The sequence below is a fragment of the Solanum verrucosum genome, unplaced genomic scaffold (assembly GCF_900185275.1).
Source record: "Solanum verrucosum unplaced genomic scaffold, falcon-dt-bn FXZP01000205.1, whole genome shotgun sequence".
Lineage (NCBI taxonomy): Eukaryota > Viridiplantae > Streptophyta > Magnoliopsida > Solanales > Solanaceae > Solanum > Solanum verrucosum.
In genome coordinates, this window is record NW_026019950.1 from 1720581 (window position 1) to 1740220 (window position 19640).

Consider the following 19640-nt stretch of genomic DNA (forward strand, 5'->3'; position numbering starts at 1 on the left):
TTTTTTTATGACAAGGGAAATCCGCAGCCGCTATCCTTTGAGTGCGCACAGGGTAAAACCCCCACTCCTATGCAATAGCTCGCAAATCACATAGGAGCCCACACTAGACAAGCCCGATGCGACGAACTCAACCTAAAAGATAAACTGTTTTGTCGTGCCTATTCTTTATCAAGATAGTAATTAAAATAAAAGACGAAATTATTCTTTATCGTGCCTATTAATCCATGAATTTGATGTCTTATTTTATCTTGGTAACAAGAAAAAACTATGATATAATTGTAATTTTCTATTATCTTCATTCATATTTTTTTTGTCAAACTTTCAAAACTCAAAAACTTAATTAAAAAGAGTTTTACATCACCAAGTAGTCATTGAAGAGCTATTTATTTTCCAAGACATTTGAATAAGGATAAGTTTAATTAATAAAAACACCTTTTATTTTTTTGGAATGAGAATTTTCTTAAGATATGTATTTAAGCTAAAAATACCACTTATTATGAAGTAAAGTGTGAGTGATTACTAAGGATAACTCACATTTATTCCAACAATAGCCAAGTTCCTGTTTTAAAAGCAACTCTCTCCATCCATCTCACTTATCGAGAAATGAACTAAATAATTACTCCCGCTATTTAATAATAGTTGTCTATAATATTATTTTGGGATGTTCAATACTCTCTCTGTTTCTAATTACTTATACTATTTCTTTTTTTAGTTGTCCCTAATTACTTGTTCATTTTGACAAATCAAGAAAGAACAATTTTTTTTACCTATTATACCCTCAATTAATTACTATGAAAAATGTAGAACTTCTTGAAAATATTAAATTTTTAATTCACCCACTTCATAATTATTAGGGGTAAAATGACAAACTCACAATGTCAATTATTGATTTCTTAATAGGTGTGTCAATTCGACAAGCAATTAGGGACAGAGGGAGTAATATTTGTCCACTTTATGAAATCAATAGATAATTTTATTAATTCCTAATTTACCTTTATCATTAATTATAGTCATTTCTCGATTACATTTTTCAAGATATTGTGTTCATTATATTCAAAGAGTGATATAGTAAAATAACCTTTTTATTTGTAGTTTTTTAAAAAATATGCAAAATGAATAGTGGACAAGTATTGTTGGACCGAAGGAGTATATTGTACTTAATAAAAAAGATAAAATATATGTAAAAGGATAAAGTATTTCTTTTTTTTTTTTCTAATTGAACGAAGAGAGTATTTACTACACTTTTTTTTTTTTTGTTAATGATCATGATGTCCGAGTCAATTTTCACACACCTCGACTAGTTTCACGAGATACCAAGTAACTTTGTCCACCAAACCTACCAGCAATACCAAATAACTCTGTGTCTTTATCCACCAAAAAGGAAAAATGAAAAGAATCACCTAATGTCTTCGTATTTACTACTCTACATTCAAGACTCAAGAGCCTTCTAAAACTCCCCAAGGCAATGCCAGCTCGTTTTGAGAACAATAAATAGTGCCACAAAATTAAATAGGGCAGGCAACAATACTCAACTAACTTTCCATAGAAAGCTGGTATGTTCGTTTTGACTATAAATTGTGCCTATCACATTTATAGTTTTGCGTGTGAACAGCAAGGACTTTCATTTTTCAAAAGAAATTCAGCATTGGGTGAAGCAATTTTCATCCACAAATATAGTAAAGGGACCCCATTTATTTCCCTATTTCTCTGTGTATCTTTCTGTTTTCTGCTCATTGACAGTTAGCTAACCTATAAAAACATGTTCAACAATAGCCCCACAAAACCATTTAATGCAAATTTATTAGTGGTTTATCAAATATTGGAGGTTGATTAAATTTGAATTCATGTTGAAAAGTCGCACAGCACTAAGGATAAAACACTCTCTAATAAAGACGATTTTGTAACTAGGGAGACCAGTGTTGAAAGTATGAAAAAATATTTTTCGCTCTGTTACGACATTTTTTGGTTATCAAAGACTGTTTGGTATATAGGCTGTATCTAACAAACAACTTGTACAGTATTTGTTTGCCAACCATCTACTTAACCACACACTCTTTTAATGTTGTCCTTCCTACTTTTCTTCTTTAAATATCATCACTTTTTCTTTATTATCATACTTGCATATGTGTTTGTTCTTTTGCCTAGCTGAACTTGAACTACTACTCCCATTTTTTTTCCCAAAGCAGCAAAAGGGGTTGCTCAAATTCTTTTTTTTTTTAGTTGATTAATTCTTTTGTTAGGTAGTCATGACAATTGCAGCAGACTTTTATGATGAGCAGGATTCAGTGTTTTGTTCAAAGAGAGTTTGTGTGATGGATGCTGCTGGTCAGCTGGGATCTGCAATTGTCCATCAGCTCTTGCTCAGAGGTTATACAGTCCACGCCGCTTTTCAAAACTACGGTTCGTCTCCAGACCCCATTTGTGGAATTACACTGTTATTGTTGTTGTTGTTGTATGTATGACTTAATCTGTTATAGCAAAGACTCTGACTTTTCGTGTTATTATATCAAATTTACTATGAAGACATGGGAAATAGGGCAATGGGGTTCAGTTAAAACACCCTCATAAAACAATCTCATGACCTATGTTGCTTGGACCCTTCAAAATTGTTGCCACACTCGTATCGGATCCTAAAAAAGATAACCTTTTTTTTGGAGGATCTGACATCAGTTAGAACAACATAGTTAATGACTATTGAATTAGTTGTTTTAATTGGTGGAGTTGAAACAACTGTGATTTTTTGCTCATACTTGGTCTACCACATATTATTTTAAAGTTTGAAAAGACTATAAATTAAAGTAGAATAGGATACCACACAAAAAGGGTGTAGCCTTTTTTTCTAATTTAAGTTGATACCTTACTTTTTTTATTATTATTTATGGGATGAGCTGTGGATGGAGAGGTAGACACTCTAGACCCCACTTTATGGGTTCCGCTTGGTACTTTTTGTTGCTGTGTGATTGGTGAGAGAAACATAAACAAAGAAAAGACTGTCGAAGTAGTTGAGGCTGGAGAGCAAACTATTTTCTTGGTCAATTTTTGTATTATCATTGTTATTGATTCATAATTGTATACTGATGATATTACTAACTGTAATATTTCTAATCTTTCTTTTTATAAACCTGTCAAGACCATCTGACTTATTGAAAGTTTATAAACTGAATCTTGAAATTAGAAATCTGACCCCGAAATCTTGATGGAACAGATGAAATGCAATGTTTTAAGAGGAAATATGGTTGTGGCAATGATGACAGCAAAAGCAAGAAGTTGATATATTTCCATGCTGACCCCTTGGATTATCATAGCATAGTAGATGCTCTCAAAGGCTGTTGTGGTCTGTTTTACTCATTCGAGACCCCCTCTGACTATCCGACCTACGACGTGAGTTATCACACAATCTACTCGATTGCCTTATATCATAATTGGAATAAAGTAAAATAGAACATGAACCTGTAAGATCCTAAGCAGTATGAGGAGTCAGGGCTCTGATCACATACTTGTGAAGAATGAGCCGGCCCTCATAGGCAGAGGCTTGTTTTCCTCTGGCTTCTCATTTTCATGTGTGGAACTTTCAAAATGAGACATTGAGAGCTCATCCAATTAACTAGATCATTGGGTTATGTTGCAGGAATTGATGGGAGAAATGGAAGTCAGAGCAGCTCACAATGTGATGGAAGCCTGTGCACAAACAGACACCTTAAACAAGGTAGTTTTTACATCATCTGCAACAGCTGTGTTATGGGGTACAAGGAAGAGGGACCAACATGACTCTCCTGTGGCTTCCCATTCTCATTCCTATGTCGATGAAAGAGATTGGACTGACATCAACTTTTGCAAAAAGTACAAGGTAATTTACCTACTTAATCCTCCACAATTTGGCACTTTTGATGTTTACCAAACGCATTGATAAAGTTAAAAAGTACTGCTTACTAGATACTTTCAAAGTCTAACATGAATTGGCATGACAGTTATGGCACGGCCTATCAAAGACACAAGCGGAGAAAGCAGCATGGGCATTGGCAATGGACAGAGAAGTGAACATGGTGTCTATAAATGGAGGGTTGTTAATTCATCCAGACCTCAATATAAGAGAACCTTACTTGAAGGGAGCTGCAGAAATGTATGAAGATGGTGTGTTTGTTGCAGTGGACCTCAAGTTCTTGGTAGATGCCCATATGTGTGTGTTTGAGGATGTTTCCTCTTACGGACGATACTTATGCTTCAACAGAGTCATAAACACCACTAAAGATGCTACCACACTAGCCAATATGCTTCTGCCTCCTTCAGCGTCATCAGAAACACAAAGGTAGACATAAATTCTATTTTCTTCTTCATTCATAGTAACCACCCGCGATCTTGTTCAACTTTGGACTTACCATGTATGTGTTAACTGCAGATTGGAGGACGATACTGTATATGAGCAAAGGATTAGCAACAAGAAACTGAACAAACTGATGCTAGGATTTGATACTGGATTGGAAGTCCAAGTGAATTGATGCCATCACTGTGTATAAAGAATGGCTCGTACAGAACAAATCGAAGAACATTGTTTTGTTTCAAAGAGAAGAGAGTAGAGCCCCGTCAAATTTTAGATAGATTCTGGAGATTTATTACAAATTCTTTGTTTCTTTTGTTGAAGAAATCTGTTACAAATTTCACTTACAAGAAAGTTGCATATAAAGAAAGCATAACAGAAATGTCAAATGACCAAACAAAAACATTTTGCATAGAGCCAAGCTTTGATATATGTAACAATACCTTATTGTACCTTTTCCACTTGCAAATTACTACAGAATGAAATCAACTGAGAATGGATTTTTTTTAATAATCTGGCCACACTTGATATGTATATTATATGTTTTTTTTTTATAACAATACTTCAATATAACAACCAAAAAATATCGAATCAAACAGCGTTATTAGAGAGGTCTGATGACTGATTATATAAGCAAATAATTTATAATATGATCCACCCCCTTGCCCAGTATATTAACTAAACTCAAAGGCTAAATATGCCTTTTTCGCCCTTCTCCTAAACTTCTCAATTTTAGGAAATACAAGATTAAAATTGAAAATAAGAGTTCATATCGATTTATCATGCTTAAACCAAACATATGGTATTTATTTATATCCATATATCCCATATTCAGCCCAACGAATCAAACATCTACTAATAAAAAATAATCCCATAATTCTTCAGTTCATATTGTAAATTCTAATAACTTGGGCCTCAACCAAGACCCTTTAAAACATTACCGGTAATTTGCTCTATCATACCAGAATTTTGTTACATTATACCATCCTCCTCCTATGTTTACTATTCACTACTAATGGAGCCCTTTCTCCATTTTACATTTTGACCCAGAATTGCTACACTTGATAGGATATACACAACAAAATAGTTACATACATCAACTTAGAACTTCTGAAGGAAAAACGAGGTTCAGAATCAAAACAAATTTATTAAAACACTCCATCGCAACGATCAATGCCCATATGACTTTCCACGGACATGTCAGGCACTTAATGACATGGAAATAACTGAGGATAACTTGTATTTGCGTACTTTGGTTGAACCTTTTGGTTGAATTTTGATCTCAGTCCTGGAATGGACAGTGACTTCTGTCCAGTCAGAAGCTGAAGCGCCTTCACCACGATAATCTCGAAGACAGTAGCGTACTTCCAGCTTGGAAGGAGCTGCAACTCCCAAAGCAACAAAAGATCTCTTAGATTCAAGGAAAATATGAACATAGTATCCGGTAGACATGTATAACCCACCAATCACAAGGTTATGTTCAAGTACATTAAGGTAAATGCATTTGCCAACTACCACAGTTATTATTCTCCTTACCTACACCAAACATGCTTCTTTTCTGGATTGTCACTGTACTAACTTTTGATCTCCTGATGTTTCCCAATGCCCGAATATCTTCATTATCCCCTTTGAACTCGAGAAACTCTCCAAGGACAAATTTATTACCTTTGAGCTCTAACCTGTATGTATCAGAATAATTTTAGTAAAATTTCTGAGTTGGTAATGCTTTCATATAAACTGCAACTCTGCAAGGATATGTGCAAATTTCTTCCATGAGATAAGATGGAATGTCTATTAACTCATGAACATCTGCATTATTGTTTTTCCAGAAATAGCTTTGATCTACTTGACACTCTCTCTCGCTCTGCCTCCCCCACCTCGGTCCGAAAAAAGAAGAAGAAGAAACACACACATACACGCACTCTTCAATCAAACACTTCCCTCAGGAATGGTGGGCTTTATTAGCCAACATTCTCTTGTTTGATGTTATTCTTCCCTGTTTGTTCAAGATCTTACACTGCAACTAAATTAGTAACAGACCAAAACACTTTCTTGTAGGTCCCTAACTTTAACTACATGAATTTTTGACATTCTAGCAGGAGGGTCAACATTCTTGGTCAAAACGAACAAACCCACTGTTTCTACTTAGTTCAGGAAAAATTTAGTGTCATAACACAACATAAAGATGAATGCAATGCAACAGACCTGTCCCACATTGGAGCTGTGCTGAGTACAAGATTAAGCTTCTCACGTATTGATTCCTGTACGTCCTTCTTCCCACCATGAAATGCACCTTTAATCCAACCAGAAAGCATGTTTGATTCGGGTTTTAGTTGTATCCATTGGTCATATGTTATGACCTCAGAGGGAAAAGAGTCTGAGTCAATGGTACTGCAACAAAGAAGTAATTAGCAATATTCACAAGATGCAAGTTTAATGATCACAAGAGAAACATAATACTGGAATAACATAAAAGATGTCATTCAAAAGTTAATCCAAACAGTTTATAGTTTTTTTGATAATGAATCTCAACAATTTATATTTATTGTTTATTTTGTTTACATGAGTAATCTCCATCGAGTGTTTATGTTTATTTTGAATTGTTTGCATATTTTGTTTAATTTTCTAGAGTTCTATTAGTTCAGATTGAAGATTGCCGTCTTTAATAAACTCTCATAAGGTTTTATCTTATCAAGATTTATGCAACTCAATTTTTTTAAGAGTAGATAACTATATTCTACGGTCAAGACTCCTATTTGAATGACTTCACCAGTTTAACCTACGAAATAGAAGGGATACAAGAACCCCATATATTTTCTTGTTATAAAGGTAAGAGCAACCAATCGTCTATGATAACAGATATCTCATAGTTGCTCAGAAATCCAAAGAAAATAATATCCCTTCAATTGAATAGAAGTGCTTTCTATCCCTTCAAAAGCTCGTCGGTTTCTTTCTCGCCAAATAGTCATAAAATATCAATGGAAGGAGTCCATGCTCTAGCTCTCATGGTTGATAACTTCTATCGTTGAAAGTAAACATATTCCTTGTATATTCCTTGTGGCCCTTTTCTTGCTTCATGTTGGAATTTTTAAATTTTGATATCACAAGATACTTTTATTTCCGAGTAACAAGTAAAAGGAAAGTTATAACATGCAAACTAATATGTTACCATTATTAAACTACTACAGAGAACTATTTTTTCTTTCGACTTCAGGAAGAGTGTTTTTAATTCTTTTGTGATTATTTAAATACCGAAAGGATTTCTAGAGAACAGAAAAGTATTTTGTACTCTTTACTTAACATGTGAACAATACTTTTATTGAGGTTTATTCTAATAGTTAAATTTTTTTCCTGAATCGAGTGACTTACGCCCAAATGCCTCAATGTATGTTTTCACTCTGCAGGGATCAGATCAAGTTGCCACATCACTCGCATCGGATGGGTCCATTCTCTCAGCGAGTTACTTACTTTATAACATGATATCCCTAAAGATGTTCTGAAGCTCATCAAGCTATTCAATATTACACTAAGGTGTGCAAAAATGAATGGACAAACAGTATCATGATTACGGCACACAACAAAGGATAATATTCAAAGTTGTCAGGGCTATAAAATTTATGAGCCACGCACCTAAACTTTTGAGGAAAAAATCTATAGACGTAGACTTGAGAGCACTACAAGGGTGATTGAGAACCCATTTGAACTTTTACTATGAATATACAATAAAGGTTCTAATTTTGCTAAGTAGATCATCAAAATTTATAGGATATACAGGAAGTATCTAGACACAAATAGAGCATCAAACAAATCCTTAGCAGGTGTAGGAGAAAAAAGGAATTCATATCGAATATAAATACATTGTAGAGGATAAGAATGCCGGGCAAAGGAGCCGTCACAAATGTGAAAATAGAGATAGCAGATATTGAAGTAGTAGTTTAGCCTCTGGACTCTCTCTCTCTCTCTCTCTGTAGGTTCAAACACTAAGATTGCTTGAAAAGGGGAGTCAAATTATCTCATGTTCTACCATGTAACGCTCTTCAATGGAATTTTAGCCTAAGCTGGTCGGTACCAAGAAGGCTAGTAATATACCTCTCTCTGTCTTGCCTAAGCCCCTCAAACGCCTTCTCTATCTATCATTAGAAATAGGGAGGTGGCCTACCTCACTAAACTATCGATCGCAAAGCTATCGCCTGGTTAACCAACCATAATATTTAGCTATGGAGCTGGGATGGATCTTTAATGCCTTAAGCAGCTAGGAACAACTAATTGCTTTCAGTTCAACTTAAAAAACTCACATCTCAAAAGTTCCATTGGGGAAAAAATGCTCCTCAAGCTACAAATAACTTGAAGAATTAATGTCCAATACATGCTTAATCTCAACATTACTATGAGGTATAACCAGCAGATGATGAAAATGCATACCAGAAATTGGGGTTTGAACATATGACTTTGCAAGACAAATATCCTTCGGGAAGAGTGATGCCCCTTTGTTCAACGTAGGATTCAAGAATAGGAACTAATTGTTTTGCTTCTGCTACCTGAAATATAGAAAGTTATAATAACAATGCACAAAACTAAAATCTTGATATCATCAGAAGAAAAGCAAATTCCACTAATCAATGATAAATGATAGAAGATGACAAGTTGTTTGATAAGGTGAAAACGACCCCAACTTGTTTGGTATTGAGGCATAGTTAAGCATAAGGTGGCATCTGAATGGAATTATTCTCAATTGAACAATGCTGTAACTGTGGTCTCCGGGCGTAGCTTGCATGTACCTCGACTATTCCACTTGTACCTGCTACCTCCACTAGCACATGTACCAGGTAACTCCATCCACCCAGGCGTAAGCAAATGGGAAGTATTTACTGCCTCCATTGGAGCTAGGATACCTCATGATTCTCATCTCACTTCATTGACCACTAGGCCACATCCTTGGGTGCAATCTCTAACCCTATCTCGAAATAGATTCTTCCTACAGAGGGACCGTTAAAGCCCACTACACAAGGTGGAGTGCTCCTATTTTATGCTCCAGGAAAACTATACTACACTGACATATACTTCAAAGCATATATATCGACCCTGTCAGGAGGCATTCTTAGCTCAATTGACCAACAGACCAGAGTTGATCATATAAATTTTTTATATAACCGACAAATCCCAGGTGGGTCAGTTGGCCCAACCCAGTTGGTACACATGTTTGTAATGGGAGAACTGGTTTTCTAACCCTTTACAATTATTTTTTTATTTTTATGTCATTTTTACAAGAGATCTTCATTTTTAAACCTAAGAAATTTGAAAATGGCATTTTCTTCTATTCAATTTGTAAAAGGGCAGGAGATCTCATTTCCTCATTTGTAACTGAGCGAGTATGAACTAACCCCTCAAGCTGATCCCACTTAAGTACCAACTTTGTGCCAATGGCAAGATACGATCTAGTGCTCTACTCATAATTCACACATACCATGTCATGACCTTACCATTGAACCAAAGCCCTGAATGCAGGAATTGTTCATATAATTTTGAAGGGCACATCAGATTTCTAGAGATGGTTATCTTTGCTGAAATTACTCAATGCCAACCTACCTTTTGATGGAGTAGATCTACCTAAATTGTCAAGCTTCAATAAGAAATAAAGTCACTAATTTGCACTTCAATCCAACCCAAAATCATCCTTGGTGACAGAGTGGTTTCACAAGTTTGGAGGGGATTTATAAGGGACAACAGAATCAGAAGAACATTCCTTCCAGACTTAAGCAAGTAGCATCAATCCTTCCGGGGAGAGTGGATCTACAGTAATGAAAATTCTCCATGTAGAAAAGAAACAACTGGATCTAGTTAGTCCTTTACCTTAAAGTCCTTGCGCATAAACTCAAGGTGAATGGTGGACATAGCATCATCCCTTCTTGGGAAGACCATCACTGAAGGAATCCTGGACAGCTCATGTCAATACTACTAGTAAAAACTAAAAAAGGTAATACTGGCATGTACAGAAGACCTAAAGAGAATGATCTCCCAAATGGGGGATCATAGGTTCAAAACCCCTACATGCTCTCTCGATCGACCTCATTGCACAGGGCTTGCCTAGTGCCATTTACCTCTTCATATTGATTTGCAGGGGCAGGGTTTACCTTGTGTGCACCCGAAGGATAGAGGTTGCAGATTCCCTTGTCAACCAAAAAAAAAAAGAGAAACCTAAAGAGAATTATTATTGCATGGGCATAATCAGAAAAGGTTCATAATTGAGTGGCACCTAGCCATATTCACTTCGGAAATTCTTGCAAAAAGAACATGGCGGAGTTAGCATTCTAAGCAGTCGTGCAAGTAGCAAGAATTTCACAGAAACTATGAGATTTAAGGCAATGTTTGACCAGAAAAATCATAGAAAAAGCCATGATAGACAGATAGAGAATTAAGTTTTTCCATGTCAAGTAATCAATCAAGTATCAAGTTGTTTTAGCAACATCAGATCCAGTAACACCTAAAAAAGCAATAAGGACAGATTTGCAACTAACAGGATTGGGGAGACGCTCCGTCTTATGGCTTCCAGTACAAACCCATCTCCCGTCCTTATCAACAGATATAAACCCTGCTACATTCTTTACACAAACTATCATTGCTTCCCTGAAGAAAAAAAGAGACTAATTTATGCACTGGTTTTGTTTCCATCTAATCGAAGGAAACAAAATTCTTTAAATCACAGATATAGTTAAAACAGAAAAATATATCCTTATGCCACCTTATACAATGAAATGATATTGAACAAACAAACACAGAAGTTTGTGCTTTAGAATCATTTAAAGGGAGGAGGTGTAGAACCAGACGCTTTATCATGAAGGAAAGGTGTTAGCCCAAGGCATGGGGCATAAACCCCGTGTATCTTATTTTTAAACATAAAAGTATTCAATAGTTAATTAACTTAATTTTCTTTATAGAAATGCATTAAAATTTTATAAATTCAAATGCAAAGATGTCACAAAATTGATTTTAACTGTCTAGGTACAACATATATGTACAACTACTCTTCAGCACTAAACAAGTTGGGGTCGGTTATATGAATAATAACATTTTAATAGAGCAAACACGCTCCTAAAGAAGAAAATATCACATAAGTTAGAGTCATACAGCTCAGAATGAACAATCAGAGCTTAAAGCATAACTGGGTGTACTTGGGGCTTATGAGGCCGACTGTCCAAATCATACAACCACACTCCCGTGTGTTAGTCCCATGACACTTTAGCCCCATGATTGTCTTGAGACGCTTAACGGCTGAGGGAACTCCAGTAAGATCCCAACCTAACCTTTATTGCTTGAGAATGCTAAAAGTTCTACTCAGAGGTAAAGTCCAAAATTATGACAACAACCAAGGAATTAGGTAAAGTTTCTATGAGCAAATAACTAGCACAGATACACCTTATTCAATTAAGCACACATGTAATTAATTGTGATGTGAGTTCAAGAGACGCACCTTCTAGTGACGAGAACTACATCAATACTCTGTCGAGAACCAGAGTCCTGGTCAGGAATTTGAAGCCCAACATGAGCCTTACCATCATAAAGCTTCTCAAGCCTAAATTAACACAAAACGATCATACGATCAAAAATTCAAAATCATCAATCAATAGATTGAAAATAGAAGCTCAAAAAGAGTGTAATACCTTTCGGCAACAGTAAATAGAGCATTGAAATCGGAGGATCCAACATCGATTACATCGTCATCGTAAAAGAAGTACTTAAGTACTACAACAACGGCGATGAAACAAAACAGCTCCACCACCATGCTGTCTCTCTGTCACCGTCACCGATTCCGATTCTGATAACTCCGGCCTCCGTTAACGAATCGCTCTTTGGTTCGTAGAGAAGAGTTCGTTCGAGGAGGAAATGAAAATAGAGAGTATACAGTTAAGATCCTTTACCTGCGACGCGGGTCACTGGTTTAGCGGTTTATGCATTGGCTTGGAGCTCCGAGAAATTTCGCGCTATTTTCTTTTCCCTTAATCACCAAGTTAAAGATCACCCCACGGCCAAACTTAGGGGTAGTTTGGTTGCGAAAAAAGCAGGTGATTGGCCATATTTCATCGTGAAATTTGAAATGAAAAAATAAATAAATTGTCTTTTGAAAGTGAAAAATGATTTTTGAAAATTGATCACGAATATAAATTGGAGTTATTTTTTTACTTTTTGTGAGTAATTTGGAGTGAACCGAAAAAGATGAAAATACATTTTTGTTGTTTTTCAATTCTTGAAAAGTGTGAAATTTTAAGTTGAATTTCAAAATTTTATGATCAAACGTATTTTTCAAAGTTCAACTCAAAAGAAAAATGAAAAAAATTCCATGGTCAAAATGTCTTCTAATAATTCTAGATAAGTTATTTTATTTTTTTTCGTATTTGATTTAAAAAATTATATTGGTATAAACAATTATTGGGTTACTTATTCATAAATGTATTATATTTGTATACCTTATAAATATATAATAACTTTGAAATTATAAATTTCTATAGTCATGGGCTAGTTGCGTTGATTATAAGATTGATATTTAACCGTCCGGGGATTGTTTGGTTATGAAATATGAGGTTAATGATTCCGTAAAATAAAATATGAGATTATTTTATTTTATATTTAGTTACTATTTTGATTTTGATATAAGTAATCCTGAGATTATTTATGACATAATTTTGGTATAATCACATGTAATGTGGATAACAATATTGGAGTTGCTCTAATTAAAAGTTAAAACAACCAAATGAAGTAACAAAAATGATATTTCCCAAGCTTCTCTCAAAAAATTAAAAATTATTAAAATCTATAGTAAAACATGTTATATATACCCTGTACATCTCATTTTCAATCCAAGCATCAATTCACTAGTATTATTTTTTTATTTTTTTTCACCTACATTAAAATTCAACTATTCTGAATTCACATCAAACCCCCATTTCGGGGTAGGGTCAATTTATTAGCTATTATTTTTGTCTAATTTAATACTATATATAATAGTAAGAGGAATACGTGTATATACTTATACCTTATTGAACTTTTACGCGGCTAAGTTTTAAAGTTTGAGCAATGACGTAACGTTAAAAATCGAGATAATTATGAAGAAAAATGATTTTCTTGAAGTCATTCGTTGCATAAGTATTTTCCTAGCAACATAACACAATAAAAGGGACATTTTCCGAAAAATACTTTCCTTCGTACCAAGCACAATTGCTCATTTTGTGGCTAACTGCAAGAGAAATTTCAGTTATACCACGCGGAGCAGCTTGAGTAACAATTGTAAAAATGGCCATATAACTAAATGGATATTTGTAATGGATCATAAAACCGATCTCCCTGAGACGAGCAGCTTGACTACTTGAGTAACAATAGTTCAAGAACACTAATGAATTCAACATCACAAAGTTCACTAGGATATAGACGATGGACGGAAGACCAATTCTAGACCATATCATAGTACACTTGGAAAAGCATCTCTTTGATCTCCTGATGGAAATCAGATACTAAAAGTATAGAAAATGAACAAAGCTAAAAAGAATAATACAAAATAAAGGATATTAGCTCAACACGATGAGAAACCACATTGAGAAACTGAACCCCAGGAACTAATAAGAATGGAACACTACCGATGATACAATCATTTTTCTTATGTAAACATCTATTTGGGACAAACAAATAAACCAAAGAAGAGAAAATAAAGCAAAGATTTTGAGCAAACACATTTAAGTTCAACATTTACTCTTGAATTTAGTATACCTCTCTACATGTCAGGCAACAGGATAGGTGACAACCGGTGTATTACTTCTGGCTGCTGGTGCCTTTCTTCTTCAGTAGGCTTCCGAATTTATGAAGCAAAGGTTTCTTCTTCTTCTGACTTTGTGGCTTTGTAGGAGATGTGCCAGCATTCTCAGGATTTTCCGCTGAAGGTAATCCGTTTACCTGGTCGTAGCTCTCTCCAGCCTCTGTCTTTGAATCTGATTCCTCCTCTTGTACTGTCTCTCTTTCAGGAGAGAAGTCTTTGTCGCCAATCTTGCAGCTCTCCCACATTTTAAACTCACGTTCTGCTGAATCATCGTCTTCCTTTTCTTTGTTGGTATTTCCAGTCAGTTCTCCATTTGGCTTTTCAACTTCACTGAGGGTCTCAACAGCTTTATCATGCAAGGTGATGTTGACTACTTCAGATTTTTCTTCTGGGATTGGCTCAGATTGATGAGGCATAACTTCAATCTTAGGCTTCTCCTCCACTCTTCCTCCTCCATTTTGTTCGGAGAATTCCACCACCTTTGGAAGCATGTCATAGTCTTTTTCACTTTCAGAAAGCTCTCCATTTTCTTCAGATTCCTTTTTGGCCAAAGCTTCTTTGAGGGACTTGGACAACTCTTCAACTTTCTTTAAAGATTCGGCTTCTCTACTTCGAAGCTCCTCATTCTCCTGAAGAATATTCTGCACTTCATTTTCCTTGTCCATTAAAGACTCCTTCAACTTCATGCTCTCACCCTTTGCTTCACCAAGAACCTCCTTTAGATAGGTCACCTCAGATTCAGCTTCCTGTAGAGAATTCTTCAACTGAACTGCTTCTTCTTTGAAAGCAGTTTCTTGCTCAGCCTCTTTTAGCAGATTTACCAATCGGTTTATTTCCTTTTCCATTGAAGAATTCTCTTCTTCAGTTTTCTTTACACAACTCATCAGATGAAGCTCCTTGTCCTCCCACTCAGCCTTCAAAATCTGGTTATCATTCTTAGATTGTTCGACTGAAGTAGTGAGATCATTGATTTTCTCTTTTGCTTCATCAAGCAGGCTTTCATACTTTTCATTGGTTGCTTTCAGTACTAACTTCAAATCTTCTATTTGTGTTTCATAATGTTCCTGTTCAGCTTGGCTAGACAAAAACCTCTCTTTAGCTTCTCTTGCTTCTGAAGAAACTTCATGCAATGCTGATGCCAAACTCTCCATTGCCTTCTTACTTTTCTCTTCCTCCTCCCTGGAGCTTTCCAACTCATTTATAAGTTTATTTTTTTCTTCCAACAGGGATTGGACACTTTCTGCCGCTAGTTTCTCTTGCTCGATAGCCTGAATTTTCTCCTCCTTCACAGTTTCAAGCTCAACAATAAGTGACTCAACCTTCTTTGACATTTCAGAAGCTTCTTCCCTGGCAACCTGAGAACGACGTTCTGATTCCTCAAGATCCCCTTTCTGTCTTGTCGTTGACATCTCAAGTAGGCCCACCTTCTCCTTGAGAGAGGCAATCTCAGCTTCTGCATCATGTAACAAATCATTACTTCCTTCCAGCTGTTTCATGATTGACTCCAGTGATTCAGATGCAGACCTCTCCAAATGACGGGCCTCCTTAGACTGTACCTCCAATTCCTCAACCTTCTTCTGACACTCCTCCACTAGATTATGTGCATAAGATTCAGCCATCCTAGAAGCCTCCAGATCGACATTAAGTTGCTCCAGGAGAGCTTCTTTCTCCACCAATTTCTCTTCGTAACTTTTTGCCTCCTCGAGTTCTTCTGTCAGTGCCTCTACCTCAAGTTTCAGGTCTTCCAACAACTTATTCTTCTGACTATCTTCTTTTCTCAATGCCTCAATCTGAAGTTTCAGATTTTCCAACAACTTATTCTTCTCACCATCATCTTTTCTCAATACCTCATTTGCAAGTTTCAGATTTTCTAACAACATATTCGTCTCGACATCTCCTTTTCTCAGTGCCTCTTTCTCATGTTCCAGATTTTCCAACAACTTATTTTTCTCATCATCTTCTTTTCTCAGAGCCTCTGTCTCAAGTTTCAGATTTTCCAACAACTTATTTTTCTCACAGTCTTCTGTTCTCAGCGCCTCTATCTCAAGTTTCAAGTTTTCCATCAACTTATTCTTCTCATTATCTACTTCTCTCAGTGCTGCTATCTCAATGTTCAGATCTTCCACCAACTTATTCTTCTCACTAGAATCACTTTGATTCCTAGATTCAAGCAAAGATTTCAGTCTCACTAACTCGGCGGAGAGAATTTCCACCTTCTCTGCCTGAATTTCAGCAATCTTTGTGGCATCATCAGCATGGCTGAGTGCCTGATTTTTGGCATCAGAAGTCATGGATAATTCTTGCTTTATCCGTTGAAGCTCCTCTGTGGCGGTTAGGAGAGCAGCAACATCCAAAGCATGTTTGTTCTTCACATCTTCGAGCTCCTTCTTCCATTCCTCTTCTTTCTTCTGAGATGCTTCAATGCCTGCTTGCTCCATCTCAACAGCACGGAACTTTTCAATTTCAGAGTTCTCTTCAGCTCGCTTTTGGGCCACCGCAGCTTCTCTCAGCTTCTCATTGGCTTCTTCAGCCATTTTCTGAGATTCCTTCACTTCTTCAAGTGCTTTCTCCTTCTCCTTCTCAGCTAAAGCTAATTTCTCCTTTGCCTTCTTAAGATCTTCATGAACAACATTCAATTCAGCTTGCAGCTCTGATGGCTTCAGGATCCGCATTGGCTTTTTCTGACAACAATTAAATCATGCAATGCTTCTGATCAGAATGTGTAAGTTTTGAGACAAACAATATATATTAGAGATCATTTCAGCCATTACTGTTAGCGAGTCTAAATAATTCACTAATCGCCACGACTGCTAGTGCATTTATTTAAACCAATGGTGAATAAAACTGAGATTTCACTTAATTAGAACATAGCACAGCAAGACATTGCAACTTAAGTTGCATCCTAGCATTCAACTCCATGCCTTTTTCCATCTCTAGATCCACCAACCCCGGAAAAAATGCAGGCCAAACCAAGGATAATCAGTCAAGGAATGAATTATGTGAAACTTACATCAGGTGGAGTACTGATCTTAGGAGACCGCCGTTCCACAGAAGGCTTGGAAGTAACAGATCTTGGAGATTTCTCAACTGGAAGGCGTGAATTCTGCAATGGCGAGGTCGAATCAGCATCAGACTTTGATAGTCCCCTGCTCAATTTGCTCACCCGGTCTCGAGGAGTTGCTGGTGTTGACTTATTAGGAGTATCCCCCAGAGTGGATCTGATATACAAGTTCAAATGAGCAACAATTAGGTAATTCTCAAAATGCAAGATTAGAAACAGAAACACACTAATCGTTTTCATGAAATGCAAACAAATTCTGATGGATCCAAGCTAAAGTTGGAAACTTTATACCAAATTACATCAAAAAGTTTATTCTTTTTTAGTTTTTATATCAGCATTTATCATACAGTTGCAGTAAACGAGACAGCATCAAAAGCACAAAAATGGATTCCATCAAAAAATTAGGGCAAATAGGAGTACAAGTTTAGATCCAAAGATCAAGTCAAAAGTACATAAGAATCCTCAAAAGAATTATGATCCACCAAAACACAACATTACAAGCAAGCAAATCTAGGTACTATCCAAGTACAAAATGCACAAATTCAAGAATAGGGTCATCAAAAAAAAAAAAGAGAATGTCTTTCTAGGAAACAGAACAAAGCACCTCACAATGAGTAACAAATGCAAATACAACACACAAACTAGGATCAAATGAAAATCTTGAAAATACCCAAATCAGATCCAGTGTCACTTACTTTGATTTGGTAGCCATGGTGTCGGTGGGAAGCAGATTCTTGCAGCAAACAAGAAACAAGTTCCAATTTCACAACTTAAGTAAACAAGAATGGGTCTTTATCAAGAAATGAGGATGTTTTGCTGCTATACTGCTGACATAGTCTTGGCTTGGAGAGAGAGAGAGACAGACAGATAGAAGAAACAAAGAAATTTTGAGTCTCTATATCAAGAAAAGAGTAAAAATTCCAGTAGTAGTAATACTAGTACTAGTAGCTGGAGTAGTATATCAGTAGTAGAACTGATGGAAGGGAAGAATTTACAGAGAAAATCATTTGGGGTTGGTGGTCTTCTGTCTCCAGAGTGGCCACACCATTACATTAGTAGTAACACTACTTTGTCTATGTCTCTTTCTCTCTCACACACAAACACAAGGGGAGTATTACAAAGAAACCCCTTCTCCCTAAAAACCCGGTGCACTAAACTTCCGTTACACAAATTAAAAAGATTTTTTTGCGATTCAAATTTATGACATCTTGATTACATGAGTAATAACTTAAGAAAACCCCTTTTTCGCTAAAAGGTAGCCTGATACACTAAACTTCTGTTACATACGGAATTTTAAAAAAAAATTCGTGATTCAAATTTATGACATCTTCACCCTCGCACTAAAAGGTAAACTATGTGCACTAAGCTTCTATTACATGTGAAATTTGAAATTGATTCCTCCGCAATTCAAAATTTATGACATTTTACTAACATGATAATAACTTTATCAGTTACGTCTTAGGCTTATATGAGTCAAAAGATGAAAAGGGAAAAAAGGTGTATGCTTTAGTAGGGTGTTGTACTAGCTAGGAGTAACTTTTTTCAGAGGCAGAGGAAGACCTGTGAATCCAAAAATCAACTTCTTACTGCTTTTTAAGCATAAAGATAAGGAAATGGGGACAAGGGTCCAACAAGGGGGTTGTTGTTCTTTCTTGTGTCTATTGTATAAAGCTGCACTTTCTTTTGTACAAAAATAGGAATTTGACAAAATTAAATATTTCATTTCTTAACTAGTACTCATCTCTCTTCAACATTACCTTATATTACATAATTTACACTCACCTTTTTTAAGCAAAAATTTACATGACCAATATTATTCATTTCATGACTTTTCACTGTTTTTAAGAAAATACTTTCTTCAATTATTTTATTTATATATCTAAGTATTATACTAAACTTATATTTTCACTTTTATTTGTCCATTTTAATATTTATAATTTAATTTTTTATTCATCAAATCATTTTTCAACACCTAAGATCAGATAGCAATTAATATAGTTATTATAGTAAAATACGCATATTAATTACTTATTATTAAATGACGTGAAAAGTCTAAATATATTTTATAATAATATTAATTTTATTTATCTATTATACTAAAATTGTATTTTTCACTTTTATTTGTTCGTTTTAGCATATCAAGAGAAAAATATTTTATATATTTTAATTTTATTTTTAATTATTTATTCTCCGGATTATATTTCAAGTCCTAAGACCAAATAGTAATTAATATGGCTATTAACTTATTATAATAAAATACTCATATTAATTAATATTTTTTAAATAGTGTCCAAAATCCAAATATATTTTATCATTATATCCATGAGTACTAGTATTTCAAAAAGTTCTATAATAATTTGGAGAATGAATAGTTAATTTAAGAGGAAAATTTCTTTTTCTTAATATATTAAAGTAAATAAATAAAAATTTAAGTGGGTAGTTAAAAATGAATGGAGGCTGGA

General features: G+C 35.3%; 4 protein-coding genes across 4 annotated transcripts in view; 2 read left to right on the forward strand and 2 right to left on the reverse strand.

Annotated features, from left to right (window-relative positions):
- The window catches only part of LOC125813703 (cysteine proteinase inhibitor 6-like), a 180455-nt gene that overhangs the window by 66758 nt on the left and 94057 nt on the right, over window positions 1–19640 (forward strand). The gene's annotated exons all lie outside the window — the stretch shown is intronic.
- Window positions 1993–4794, forward strand: LOC125813697 (cinnamoyl-CoA reductase-like SNL6). The gene is made up of 5 exons (XM_049493150.1): window positions 1993–2400; window positions 3206–3381; window positions 3629–3847; window positions 3969–4306; window positions 4397–4794. The coding sequence occupies exons 1-5, from the start codon at window positions 2247–2249 to the stop codon at window positions 4494–4496; spliced, it is 987 nt and encodes a 328-aa protein (XP_049349107.1). The 5' UTR covers window positions 1993–2246; the 3' UTR covers window positions 4497–4794.
- On the reverse strand, window positions 5193–12234 carry LOC125813700 (uncharacterized). The gene is made up of 7 exons (XM_049493153.1): window positions 11974–12234; window positions 11784–11885; window positions 10831–10939; window positions 8738–8853; window positions 6521–6706; window positions 5852–5994; window positions 5193–5697 (listed from the first exon to the last, which is right to left on the reverse strand). The coding sequence occupies exons 1-7, from the start codon at window positions 12093–12095 to the stop codon at window positions 5516–5518; spliced, it is 960 nt and encodes a 319-aa protein (XP_049349110.1). The 5' UTR covers window positions 12096–12234; the 3' UTR covers window positions 5193–5515.
- Window positions 13733–18275, reverse strand: LOC125813682 (WEB family protein At3g02930, chloroplastic-like). Its single transcript, XM_049493133.1, has 3 exons — window positions 17874–18275; window positions 17128–17335; window positions 13733–16798 (listed from the first exon to the last, which is right to left on the reverse strand). The coding sequence occupies exons 1-3, from the start codon at window positions 17888–17890 to the stop codon at window positions 14114–14116; spliced, it is 2910 nt and encodes a 969-aa protein (XP_049349090.1). The 5' UTR covers window positions 17891–18275; the 3' UTR covers window positions 13733–14113.